The sequence below is a fragment of the Haliotis cracherodii genome, unplaced genomic scaffold (genome assembly GCF_022045235.1).
Source record: "Haliotis cracherodii isolate W230 unplaced genomic scaffold, xgHalCrac1.p SCAF_13, whole genome shotgun sequence".
Lineage (NCBI taxonomy): Eukaryota > Metazoa > Mollusca > Gastropoda > Lepetellida > Haliotidae > Haliotis > Haliotis cracherodii.
Genome location: NW_027266268.1, coordinates 21,151,618 through 21,166,306, shown reverse-complemented (window position 1 = coordinate 21,166,306; position 14,689 = coordinate 21,151,618). Strand labels below are relative to the sequence as shown.

The window sequence follows — 14,689 nt, the reverse complement described above, 5'->3', positions numbered from 1 at the left end:
CTACCACTAGACCACGGAGGCGGTCTGTGGTCTCTGTGAGATACACTCCTTGATCTGTTCATATGCACAGTATCCGCAGCATCCATGCATTGTGATGGAAATGAGATGGAACAAGTGAGTTTAAATTTTAGGTCACGTCGGCAATATTTCAGCCATAACGATAATAAAGATATGAAATATTAAATTTATATACGTTGATTACTCTTACCGAGATGAAAAAATAATTTCATTATTTCCAAAATAGGTGCCATTATTTACATAAGATCATGATATATTTTATTCATAAATCGAGTCTGGACCAGACAATCCAGTGATTGAGATCATGAGCATCGATCCACGCAATTGAGATACGATGACATGCATCAACCAAGTCAGCGAGCCTGACCACCCGATCCCGTAAGAGGCAAATAACGGGATATGGTGCTCAGACTCGTTGTTTTGGTTCATGCATGTCATCGTATCTCAATTGCTTGGATCGATGCTCATGATCTCAATCACTGGATTGTCTGGTCCAGACACAATTACTTAAAGACCGACGTCATATGGCTGGAATTTTGAAGAGTGCCGCGTTAAACAACAAACAAAATATTTGCATATACCTGCTAAACGTCTGAGATATGCATCACGTCGGGATTTCCTGTTCCATTAATCTGACACGCCGTGATATCACTGGAATACTGTTCAAAGCGGCGTTAAACCCAACTCACTCACTCACTAACTACATAAACCTACTTTGCAAAACTTTACAGGACCCTTGTGTTTTTGCGATATTGAACCTTTCGAGGAAGCATTTCACAGGAAGCAGTACACTGAATTTCTGTGTGGATCTGGTAATATCAGATCTGTCTGTACGGAATTGAACCAGGAAGCAACTGTCTGATGAGATTGGTTCCCACATGGTTATATATAAGTGCTGCACTATCTCTCACCACACCACTGCTGCATTGAGATGGCGACTGTGTGTTCTCCTGGAGCATTTGTCCTCCTCCTCCTCCTCCTCCTCCTCCTTCTCCGGGTCTCATGGTGCATGGAAGCAGTGCACATCACAGGCAACTGTTCCGGGGACACCGCTAGGAGACAGGATACACTGGAAGTCTTTGGCACATCTGTGAGTAGACTAACATCTAGTCTCTGAAATGAACATATCGTACATAAAAAAACAGTTGTTCAGTTATCTTAATAAAAATATAATAAAAAGGAGCCCAGTGACTCTCTTCATTTTCAGATACTGCAGTGATCTAGACTTGCCAAACATTATAGACTTGCATGGGCTGTATTTGATATAGATTTGTGTCAGGGTCTGTAAGAGAGACTAATCTGTGAGTACTGTATGTCACGCATGTGTGAGTGATCATGAGTGAGTTGGGTTTAACGGCGCTTTTACAATTATTTCAGTTAGGGACCGACCATTTATATGGAGACTTGATATTATTTCGGCTACAGCTGCCAAACCATATTTTTGTTAAATGAAAACAATAAGCCTAAATATGTTTGTGTGAAAAGGACTTGCAACAAAGTGGCGTACAATCTAAATTTTTTCAAGCATTTTCTGAGACAATTTATTGTTTTGAAAACATCCCGAAAACTAAAACTGCCCTGACATAATTTAACGTGTATATATGATTAATGAAGATGGTTAGAGTCACTCTCGAAAGTTTATTTGGTTTGAAACGTCCAATAAGCCATCACACAAAGCAGGATTCGACCCGTGAATATCCGGGGTAGAATCGGTCTTCAGCAACCCATGCTTGCCGTAAGAGGTGACTAACGGGATATTGTGCTCAGGCTCGCTGACTTGGTTGATGCATGTCATCGTATACCATTTGCGTGGATCGATGCTCATGATGTCAATCACTGGATTGTCTGGTCCAGACTCGATTATTTACAGACCGCCTTACATATGGCTGGAATATTGCTGAGTGCGGCGTTAAACAGTTAAAAACAAACCAAAAAACAAAGCAGGATGCCTTCATAGATTCAATGATGATCGTGGGTTTGAAACGATGAAAATAATAACTGTAGCATTGTATCTCTCACAAAGGTATTCGAATTATCTACTTAGTTGATACTGATACACATCATTCTGACCCGTGAAGATTCAGCAATCCATGCTTGCCGTAATAGGTGACTATCCTTGTCGTAAAAGGCGACTAACGGGATCGGGTGGTCAAGCTCGCTGACTTGGTTGAAGCATGTCATCGATCCCAATTGCGTGGATCGATGATGATGATGTTAATCACTGGATCGTCTCTTCCAGACTCGATTTTGTTACAGACCGCCGTCACATAGCTGGAATATTGCGGAGTGCGGGGTTAAACAAAAAAAACAAAAAAACACATCATTCTATATTAGTGGCCATACACACAATGATGTTCTTCTGTTTGAATCTAATTTGCAAGGACTACCAATTAGCCCAAACGCATTTCCACTTTAATATGTTTAATCACTCAGCTTCCTTGTCTTTCAGAGACGCACGCTCAGCTGTGATGTCATCGAGTCTGATGGTGAGTTCCTAATTGCCTCATAACGTCCTTTTACCCCTGAACATCCGGGTTACAACTGGTCTTCAGCAACCCATTCTTGTACTCCGAGAAGATCCGGGGTGGAATAGGTCTTCAGCAACCCATGTTTGTCGTAGGTGACGACCAACGGGATCAGGGTGGTCAGACTCGCTGACTTGCTTGATGCGTGTCATCGTATCCCAAATGCGTAGATCATTGTTCATAGTGTCAGTGGCTTGACTGTCTGGTCCAGATTCGATTATTTACAGACCACCGTCATATAGCTGGACTATTGCTGAGTGCAACGTTAAAACGATAAAAGATGGTACTTGTTGTTACCTTGCCTGGTGCTCGGCATTAAGGGGATAAAACGAGGACTGGTCGACTCGGAGTCAGTATACTACGTCTGAGTGGGGTATTCATGTTAAACTGTGTCATGATATATCAGTGGGCTAGCACTACGAACCAGTACACGCATAATAAGTGCAGTAATCTTGAACGCGGCGTGAAACCCCATTTCGTCTCACCTCACTTTTTTCTTTCATTGCAGAATATGGACATTTACCTGCCAAATTTAATGGAATCTCAGCTGGAGGACCAAGGGACTTCAGGGTGGATTATGTTTTAATTAACAAAACAGTGGGATTGGTACCAGTGGCGGTTGTCAAATGGAAGCCACCTACATCAGGTAAACTATTTGTTAATAACAACGTAAGCTCCAAATACACATATCTGTTAACATCTGTTAAATAACCAAGTTGCAAGAAACCAATGGTTTTTGTATGGGGCCATTAATGTATCGGGTGGTCAGGCTTGGTTGATTGCGTGTCATCGGAACCAGATGGCGAGGGGCGTTATCATAATATCAATCACAGGTTTATATACAATCCACCGACAGAGACTCAGAAGACTGCCAAGGGCGACGTCAACCATACAGAATATTGTTATCTTTCACGAGATCGTCGCCGAGGATGCAATCTGACTCGCCCTTCGTGTTTACAAGGATGACTGAATGTGACATGACGTTGTGGGCGATGCTACAACGCACTTAGTGACAATGTCAGAGTTTAATGCGTAAATGTTGATATCGACAAATCTATCAAGGAAGCAGCTACGGCTGTCCCAGGATTCAGAGAAGGAGTTTATTTAGTAATTACGACTTGCAACATGAGTGAGTGAGTGAGTTTCGGCTTAACGCTGCTTTGTGTAACCGGTGTGGCGCAGCGTGTCACATAATTATAACACAACGCCCACTCGGGAATAGTCCAGCAATATGATGGCGTCTTGTTATTTTGTTTGTTTGTTTATTTGTTTAACGCCGCACTCAGGAATATTCCAGTGTGAGTGTGAGTGTGTGTGTGTGTGTGAGTGTGAGTGTGAGTGTGAGTGTGAGTGTGAGTGAGTGTGTGTGTGTGTGAGTGTGAGTGAGTGTGAGTGTGAGTGTGAGTGTGTGTGTGTGTGTGTGTGTGTGACGTAATCCAGTTTTATATCCGACGTTTTGAAGCGCCCATTAAGGAATCTTAGCAAGAGATTAATAAATCAAACTACTACTACTACTACTACTACTACTACTACTACTACTACTTATTCATTTTACGCCCCGATTATGTTACTACTACTACTACTACTACTACTACTACTACTACTACTACTACTACTACTACTACTACTACTACAACTACTACTACTACTTATTCATTTTCACGCCCCGATTATGTTTCTAGGTTTGTCAGCACCATACCCATGCTCGTGGGTTTCGCGGAAGTGGTAAACCTGCATCACTTCTGACTTTCCTCCGACGCCGTGATATAACTGGAATACTGTTAAAAGCGGCGTTAAATCCAACTCACTCACTCACTATTCATTTTCAAACTGATATGAGGAGGTTCGTTGACTAAAGACAACTTATATGGTCCAATCCTTACGGCAGCACGTTCGAACTTTTCCAAGCGACCACTGTGAAAATGTAATAAAAAGTAGTATTCTGTTACTTGAGTGGAACCTTTACTTTAGCAGGGAGACAAATGTATTAATTGCTCGGAGTGCATACCTGCATTGCAGACATCCGGCACCTCAGAGGGTTTCTGCTGCGTGTGAGGAAGGTCATTGGTCCAGCTGAAGATACAACACGGTTCTGTAGAATATTTGATCTCTCAAGAAATACATTCCAGGGAGCAGACGACAATGTAAGTAATCCGCCACGTATTTCCCTGCGTTCAGCTGTGACAATGATCTTTGGATGTTAGAGAGAATGTTCACCTACTCACCTGATCATGTGTTTGTTTGTTGTTTTACGCTTACTCAGCAATATTCCAGCTTTATCATTTAACTAAAGCATTTATCCATGACATAAGCTTATGACATAAAAACATGTATGTCATACCCCAATGACATAAGTATGCAAATTAGATATGCAAATTAGATAACCGGAAGTGGGACTTTTTTCGCCGGTGCACGTGAGTAGGTGTTTACAAACAACATGGATACCTTTGATGTTGGAGACAATGTTTTAATAGATCAAAGGGGAAGTGCTACAGTGATATCCGTGTTGACAAATGGATATTACAGGTTACAGGTTGATGGTACTTTTTTTTCTCAGCGAAGGAATATGCCATAAAGGAGTTAAGAGGTTGTTTATTTTGGTTTACACGGCTATGGAAAACATGTATCACTACGCACGATCTATACGTAAGATTTCGACAAGTTGCTGATGTTATTGTTAATGCAATTATTCCTTAATAGGGAAGCAAAAATGATAAATAGAATTCATCACTCGTGTTTTTTAATATGGGAAATATCAACCTCGTCCCGTTAATCGGTATTTGCCTCGCCAAAGGCTCGGCAAATACCGATTAACTAAGACTTGGTTGATATTTCCCATATCAAAAAACACTCGTGATGAATCCTCTATATATGACGGAGGTCTGGCCCTCAAGCATACCCGGGGGCACGAGTGGATCAATCGTCTAAGACGCCGCGATTCGCTGTGCAGGGTTGCGTCTTTGGCACGCCAGAAACCTATGATTGTGGGTTCGAATCCCGGTTTGCCCCGATTATGTTTCTAGGTTTTTCAGCACCATACCCGTGCTATTGGGTTTCACCGAAGTGGTAAACGTCTGAGACCTGCATCACTTCGGGCTTTCCTCCCACATTAAGCTGACACGCCGTGATATGACTGGAATACTGTTAAAAGCGGCGTTAAAACCCAACTCACTCACTCACTCACTCACTCACTCACACTCAAGCATACCCAGTCACTATATGGCTGAAATAATGCCGATGCGACGTGAAATCTTAAATTTTAATCACTCACTCTATCAAGCATACCCATAAATCAGAGAGTTTATTGGTCTTTTTGCACAAGCAAAGCTTGACAATTGCAGCATTTAAATATGCAAATATTGTAGATTCAGAGCCATTAAGACATGTCGAATCACGATAAAACCTGTTTGAAAAACTTTCTTTCAGATGGAGTTCCGTGAAATATTCTCCGGACTGGGGACCGGTTCTAGGTACCTGTATCAAGCAGTCTTACATTCACTCCCACGTGCACCGCGTCCTGCCAGTCTCTACTTCTCTCTACCGGAAGTACAAGGTAACATACCATTGTCTTTATTCACGAGTTTCTCATGCAACGTGTGTAAGTTGGGTGGTTGGTTGTTTAACGCCGCACTGAGCAATATTCCAGCTATATAACGGCGGTCTGCAATAAATCGAGTCTGGACCAGACAGTCCAGTGATGGATATCATGAGCATCGATCCATTGAGACCGATGACATGCATCAACCAAGCCAGCGAGCCTGACCACCCGATCCCGTTAGTTGGAGGGTGCTTCCGGTAGGAGAACCCAAGCCTACCAATTTCTCGAACACCTGATGATATCACTGTTTTCAGTGATCCATTCATATAATTTTCAACGCTATTTTGCCTTACGCCCAATGGAATCTTATTTGATAATCGAGACTGGTTAATGTCTGGCATTGACGTATAATATGTTACACGAACACGCGAATGGTGCTGACAGATCAGTATCACAATCAAGGCGAATCTGCGATTGAAACCCGCAATCTTCAGACTAATTGAATCACAGACTACTGTGACAGTAACACAAATAAGATATACAGTAAATGAAATGAGATTTATATTAGAAGGACATTCCACGTTGAGAATTTTAATTTCATGAAAAAAACTATATCTTGGTCCATCTTTCATTTCATAAATTCTTAAGACCTATTGATTTTACATCGAGTCTCATCTGCGGGAGATTTTGTCATAACGATAATGAACGATGTGAAAACTACGTGCTGTGACCTTCATGCTTTGGGATAGTATTGTTATTTGTTGCCGATCGAAGCACTTGCTCACATTGCATCGAAATGGATAATTCTTCTTTTCTCGTTTTCAGCGAGGTGAGAACCATGTGTACCTGGACGTTGACGGTAACACAATTCAGTAGACATTCTTATTGGTCCTGGTGTGAGTTGTCCTTGGTTGGTTTGTTTAACGCCACCCTCAGCAGTATTCCAGCTATATGACGGCGGTCTGTAAATATTCCAGCTATATTACGGCGGTCTGTAAATATTCCAGCTATATGGCGGCGGTCTGTAAATATTCCAGCTATTTGACGGCGGTCTGTAAATATTCCAGCTATATGACGGCGGTCTGTAAATATTCCAGCTATATGACGGCGGTCTGTAAATATTCCAGCTATATGACGGCGGTCTGTAAATATTCCAGCCATATGACGGCGGTCTGTAAATATTCCAGCCATATGACGGCGGTCTGTAAATATTCCAGCTATATGACGGCGGTCTGTAAATATTCCAGTTATATGACGGCGGTCTGTAAATATTCCAGCCATATGTCGGCGGCTTGTAAATATTTCAGCCATATGTAGGCGGCCTGTAAATATTCCAGCCATATGTCGGCGGTCTGTAAATATTCCAGCCATATGACGGCTGTCTGTAAATATTCCAGGCATATGTAGGCGGTCTGTAAATATTCCAGCCATATGTCGGCGGTCTGTAAATATTCCAGCCTTATGTCGGCGGCTTGTAAATATTTCAGCCATATGTAGGCGGCCTGTAAATATTCCAGCCATATGTCGGCGAGCTGTAAATATTCCAGCCATATGTGACGGCGGTCTGTAAATATTCCAGCCATATGTCGGCAGCCTGTAAATATTCCAGCCATATGTCGGCGGCCTGTAAATTTTCCAGCCATATGACGTCGATCTGTAAATATTCCAGCCATATGTCGGCGGCTTGTAAATATTCCAGCCATATGTCGGCGACTTGTAAATATTCCAGCCATATGCCGGCGGTATTTCAGCAATATACTGACATCATGAGCGTCGATCCACCTGACTGGGATACGATGACTAATTACTGAGCCTGACCACCCGATCCACTTCACCTCTTACAAGCACTGGTAACCCGTAATTCCCACGGTCATGTTGAGTCGTTGGAACCAGGACACAGTTACTGTTGGCGTATATTACTTCCACAAGGTTTGGATTTGGTTGGTTGTTTAACGCCGCACTCAGAGGCGACCATGTTTGTCGTAAGAGGCGACTAACCGGATCGAGTGGTCAGACTTGCTGACTTGGTTGATGCATGTTATCGTATACCATTTGCGTGGATCGATGCTCATGATGTCAATCACTGGATTGTCTGGTTCAAACTCGATTATTTACAGACCGCCGTCATATTGGTGGAAAATTACTGAGTGTGGCGTTAAACAACATACAAACAAAACAAACCAGTTATTAGTTAACAACATCTAATGTGTTGACAGAGAAGTGACGGCAGCGAACTGGACTCCGGTGATAACATGCAGAACCTCCCGAAGCTCTGGACTCCGAGGCTACAAGCTGACAGTCACCTTCAGCCTGCCACCAGCCCGGTTACAGTTCGAGGAGTTTGACGTGTCTCTTTATACCATGACAAACTTACATAACCCACAGAAGACGTGCATACTGGACACGGAGAGACCAACCCCTTGCAACGAGGTAAGCGAGACGTGAATCGTCCCAAACCGGTCGCATACTTCTAACACTCAACACTCGCAAAGCAAAGTGTTCCCCATAGTTCTTTTGTTTGTTTGTTTGCTGTTTAAAGCCGCACTCAGCAATATTCAATGTATATGACGGCGGTCTTTATATTATCGATCTCAACGGGTCGAATGTTCCAAGTATAAAGTAGAACATTAAGTGATCTCGCAACTATTGCTACATTTGTCTTTCATGTTGCGGTGATAGGTCTGTAATATTCATAACTGCGTCGTAAAACAACATGACGTTCCTGTTGGGCGGTCGATTAACGTAGCATCAAGCAATGTGCAATCTTACGAACAAGGCTGCAAAATCGTAATGATGTACTGCTACAGTAAAAGGCGGAGAAGTATAAACGTTTTCGCAGCTCAGATGATGGATTTTCATTTATTAATTCTGTATCGTATCAATTCAGGGGCGCGATATTTTCATCAGCTTGAGGAAATTTGCACATGTATTACATGATTCAAAGACCCGTGAAGATCCGGGGTAGAGTAGATCTTCAGCAATCCATGCTTGCCGTATGCTTGTCGTGAGAGGCGACTAACGGGATCGGGTGGTCAGGCTCGGTGACTTGGTTGATGCATGTCATCGATCCCAATTGCGTGGATCGATGCTCATGATGTCAATTGCTGGATTGTCTTATCCAGACTCGATTGATAACAGACCGCCGTCATATAGCTGGAATATTGCTGAGTGCGGCGTTAAACAACAAAGAAACAACATGATTCACACACTCTGCTATGAGAACGTTGCAGTGACCCGACGTAGTCATTTTATCATAAAGGTTATCGGAGATAAACGGTCAAGCGTATTTACCCTAGGCTTCCAAGACATAATTGTTTACTCGTTGCCCATCATATGACTGAACTTGACTGATGTTCACTTAAATTATCTTGTATGATTATCAAAACTTGGATGTAATTTTATAATACGATTTGAAACAATAAAGGGATTTCCTAAAAACTAAAACCCCCCTACTTACGTACAACAACGATTAATGATTGAAACAACATGAATAGAACTAGAATGCTCACTTCTTTATTCGTCGCCGTTGTCCATCTTGTGCTAGTGGGGGGCGTGGGTGGCCCAGTCGTCTAAGGAGCCGCAATTCGCTGTGCAGAGTTGCGTCCCTTGGACAAGCCAGAAACCTATGAGTGTGGGTTCGAATCCCAGTTCGCCCCGATTATGTTTCTAGGTTTGTCAGCACCATACCCGTGCTCGTGGGTTTTACCGAAGTGGTAAACGTCTCAGACCGGCATCCCTTCGGGCTTTCCTCCCACATTAAGCTGATACGCCGTGATGTAATTGGAATACTGTTAAAAGCGGCGTTAAACCCAACTCACTCACTCACTCTTGTGCTCGTCCTGGGAACACTCATTGTTCCATTATTCTGATGCAGATTCGGAACCTGGCTAGTAACAATGCAGCTCAAGGGTCAGTTATCTTTGATGACATAACACAAGACCATTACATGATTGAGGTAAGTTACCGCATTAACGTCAAGGTCAACAACTGCATTTCCTTGATTTGGTTTGTTGTTTAATGCTGCACTCAGCAATATTCCAGCTAAATGGCGGCGGTCTGTAAATAATCGAGTCTGGGCCAGACAATCCAGTGATTGACATCATGAGCATCGATCCACGCAATTGGGATACGATGACATGCATCAACCAAGTCAGCGAGTCTGACCCCCCGATCCGGTTAGACAAGCATAGTCGCCTTTTACTGCAAGCATGGGTTGCTGAAGACATATTCTACCCCGGATCTATTTCCTTAAAAATGCGATGCATGATCACCACCACCGCCACCACCACCATCAACATCATCATCATCGTCGTCGTCGTCATCATCATCATCATCATTACAATCGTCATCTTTGACTAATCACCAACGGCGGTGGGGTAGCCTAGTGGTTTAAGCGTTGGCTCGTCACGCCGAAGACCCGGGTTCGATTCCCCATATGGGTACAAGGTGTGAAGCCCATTTTCCGGTGTATCCAACCGTGATACTGCTGGAATATTGCGAATATAAGCGGCGTAAAACCGTACTCACTCACTCACCTAATCATCATCGCCATCAAAACAATCGTCATCTTTGCCTAAGTTCTTTCCTATCAAGCAGCAGCATTAACATCATTATATCGTCGTCACCTATCCTTCATCTGTCACATCATCAACAATACATCGCCATCTCGCCATCAATACCTACCATTCACGCTTTGTTTTTCTTACACTCGCTACAGACCTCAGTCAGCGTTGCGTATATGTAATACAAGGACAGTATTACAGTGCCTTTAAGTCGATTCCGGGATAGAATGGGTCTCCAGCAATCTATGCTCGTCGTAAGAGCCGACTTTATGAATCTTATGGTCAGGCCTGTATAGTGACTGTGTTGATTGCATGTTATTTTACCCCGACGGTGGGGGGACGTTGCTCATGATATCAATCACCGGTTGTCTAGTCAGTGAGCGATTATTTACAGGACACCACCAAAGATATGGAGTATTACTCCATAAGGAGTAATAGAGCGGCTTAAGAGAACAAACATATCTCAAGTGCGTGGATCGATGCTCCTGAAGTCAATCGCTGGATTGTCTGGTCCAAACCGATTATTTACAGACCGCCGTTATGATGCTGGATAATTGTGCGGCGTTAAACAAACAAACACTTTGTACTGGCCTTCCCCGTTTCTCCTGCCCTGTCGATCAGGACATGTTTACTCACATTCAACAAGAAAATAAGGAAACGAACCAGGAAATATATAAGTATTATTATTGATAAGAGCGTTCCTTGAAATATAGAGCTAAGGGCGGTCCTTAGAATATAGGCCACGGGGCGCTATGTTTGTTCGGTCATTTCAACAAGGATGTAATAGCCTGGTTCTACCCAATCGTTGAGTACTGATAAGTATGAGATGTTGTGTTATTTGTTTACGGGGTTTACAGTGCGTGCATATGTGATAACCACAATGCTATATGAAAAAATATGAAGTAACATACGTCCCGGGTCTCATGCCTGACGTGTGGACGTTTGCACCACTAGGCTGTCCCAATCTTATCGAAGGAAATCTAACTACTAGTATACTTGACATTCGAAATCTTTAACTTACTACCCTGATTTCAAGCTTCAAATCACCATTCAACTTACGCCGAATATAAACAAAATTTAGATGTAAATGTCAAGATTTGACTATCAAAGCTGTTAGATTTTCCAGATCTCCTCTAACAAAAATACTGCAGGTTTACAGTACAGCCATGTCACAGAAGACGAATACCACGTTTTAATGATTTGCCCGGAATTATTGTATCATATATTTCGCAAGAGAACAGTTCTTTGGTGAACGCATATTATCTGTTTGAAACTTGTGCATTATGTATTAAGGCCACATATACGAACTCGGAGAGCGGAAGGTCCGGGATTCGATCCCCGGCCGCGTCATACCAAAAGACGTTCAAGATGGTACTTGTTGTTACCCTGCCTGGCGCTCGGCATTCAGGGCTAAAACAAGGACGGGTCGGATCGGAGTCAGTATACTGTGTCTGAGTGGGGTATTGTTGTTAAACTGCGGCATGGTATCTCAGTTTGCTAGCATTATAAATCGGCATCAGTCCGGACTAGTACAAGCAGCCACACTCACACATGCATGCACGTCGCTATATGAGAGCAATAGTCTTGGATGCGACGCTCGTCTCACCTCACGACTATCGTGTTGCAGATCCAGGCGGTGGATCCCTACTGGCAGTGGGACGACGAAGCTCTTTGCTTCACTGTTCAGCCCTCTGGCAGGCGACAGAGAAAGGAGTGCCTGAGGACACGACTCAAGGGAATCTTTATCGGTAACACATGCTCTATTTCATTAAAGTCATGGACCCGTGGAGATCCGTGGTAGAATAGGTCTTCAGCTTCCCATGCTTGCCGCAAAAGGCGACTATGCTTGTCGTAAGAGGGACTAACGGTATCGGGTGGTCAGGCTCGCTGACTTGGTTGATGCATGTCATCGATCCCAATTGCGTGGATCAAAGCTCATGATGTCAATCACTCGATTGTCTGGTCCAGACTCGATTATTTCCAGCGTGCCACGTTAAACAACAAACAAACAGTTATGAAAGAAAAGGGCCAACATGTTTATTTCTGGAATCTTGCTTGAACATATAGTGATTCCAATTCTGTCGAGGTTAAAGAGAACTCGAAATACCATCTATGTGATGAATTACACAGCCAATTACAAATAAGGCCACACTTTTTACTTGCATCACAGATCCGCCGACTATACATTTTGTTGAAATGGGAAAATAATTCCGAATTTGATCCTTTTTTTCCATCCCGCCGACAGGATGATAGCATATTGCGCCAAACAAGTATTATCCGAACGTGAACCCGCTAAAGGTGACATAAATTAAAAATGGAAGTTAAAAAAAAGTTTGATTTTGTTCCTGAAATTGACAGCAACAGTATCCCCGCTTGTTTCGTTAGGTTTAGGACCCGTGAAGATCCGGGGTAGAATAGGTCTTCAGCAACCCATGCTTGCCGTAAAACGCGACTATGCTTGTCGTAAGAGGCTCTAACGGTATCGGGTGGTCAGGCTCGCTGACTTGGTTGATGCATGTCATCGATCCCAATTGCGTGTCGTGTCACTGTCAGGGGGACAATAATTTTACACTACTTTAACCCGCCCGCTTTAATAATCTCAGTTGATGACAACATCACACTATTCAGCCAGTGTTTGGCTTCCACTTCCAGGTGAGGAAACAGATGACTCATCTCTCCGTGACGATTCAGAATCTAGACAGCCGACAACCCCATCCTCCATAATTAACAGTAAGTAGACACAGTTGTTTTTCATGACCATTGTCCTATTACAATAGAAAGTACAAAGATTATCTAAAATGTGTGGTCATCAAAAAACTATAAGCTGCGCAATTTGTGACACTTACAAAATGTGACACATATAGGGAGTTATTGTACTGTTTTAGTATGTGTAGAAGATTAATTGTTTACATTGTATGTCTTTCTTCCTTTGTTGCTTAACGCCGCACTCAGCAATATTCCAGCTATATAACGACGTATGTGTTTACTGACATGCATATATATTCAGTATGACCATTGAGTTTTTATTGTTTTCTAATATATGTCAAATTTGTTTCAGTTTCAGGCCCAAAGTTTAATTCATGCCTCGTCACGTTTCATGTATCATCTGCTTTTGTATTTTTTTACCCAATGCTAATTTTTGCATATTTGTTTCATTTTCCAGATCAAAATTTATATCATATCTTGTCATGCTTTCGTTGACTAATATCATTCTTCATATACATTCTTAATCTGCTATGGCTACTTAGATATACTGTCTGCTTGTTACACATATTGACATATGACAAATGAAACAGCTATTTGAATTATATCGGCCAGTTTGTTATATTTTTCTGTTGTTTTAAACGCAACTAAGACCAGCTCACTCATTAACAATCGATGACTCTTTGGAATAATTGGTCCCCAGAAACCCATGTCTGTCGTATGATTTTAGTGATATTACAACCCGAGTACATGTTTTGGAACAATATCATTTGGAGACCCTTGAATATCCGGATTAGAATTGGTCTCCAGCAACCCATTCTTGCTGTAAAAAGGCGACTATGCTTGTCGTAAGAGGTGATTAACGGGATAGTTATCTGTTGGCTTCCCTTGTTAAGTTTCCACCTTCTGTTATCTTATTACTTTTGTTGTCCTTACATGGACATACATATGCCCTCTGCCTCCTAGCATTCATTCACCCGATGTAGGGTGAGGCTGTTTGTATTGATAAAACCTAACATTTTGTTCTTTTAGTCGAAATTTTCTGTACTATGAACGAATATTAGCGGTATTATGTAGTATTACTGTTTCAACGTTTCTTATAAATTGGAATAAACTTAAAAGTATCTGGTTTCAGTGCTTTTGCAAGAGACAACTGGCCAGATGACATTTATATGATTTTTAAAGGAAATGCTTTTATATTAGTACCAGATTTTGCATATATCTTCAGGTCATTTTGGATGACAATCAGTCAATGTCCAAGGAAATGAACCGATGTGAAACCCTGATTATCAGTATCGATAACATAGTCTCTTCCATCGGTATAAACAGACATACAGTAACTC

General features: G+C 42.3%; 1 protein-coding gene across 1 annotated transcript; it reads left to right on the top strand.

The window, feature by feature from the left end:
• The first annotated feature begins 1,005 nt into the window (after window positions 1-1,005).
• Window positions 1,006-13,502, top strand: LOC139459760 (uncharacterized). Its single transcript, XM_071241421.1, has 10 exons — window positions 1,006-1,108; window positions 2,468-2,504; window positions 3,052-3,189; window positions 4,563-4,687; window positions 5,970-6,096; window positions 6,907-6,910; window positions 8,298-8,511; window positions 9,956-10,036; window positions 12,271-12,391; window positions 13,296-13,502. Exons 1-10 carry the CDS (start codon window positions 1,028-1,030, stop codon window positions 13,379-13,381), a joined length of 1,014 nt encoding a protein of 337 aa, XP_071097522.1. The 5' UTR covers window positions 1,006-1,027; the 3' UTR covers window positions 13,382-13,502.
• Window positions 13,503-14,689: the final 1,187 nt, after the last annotated feature.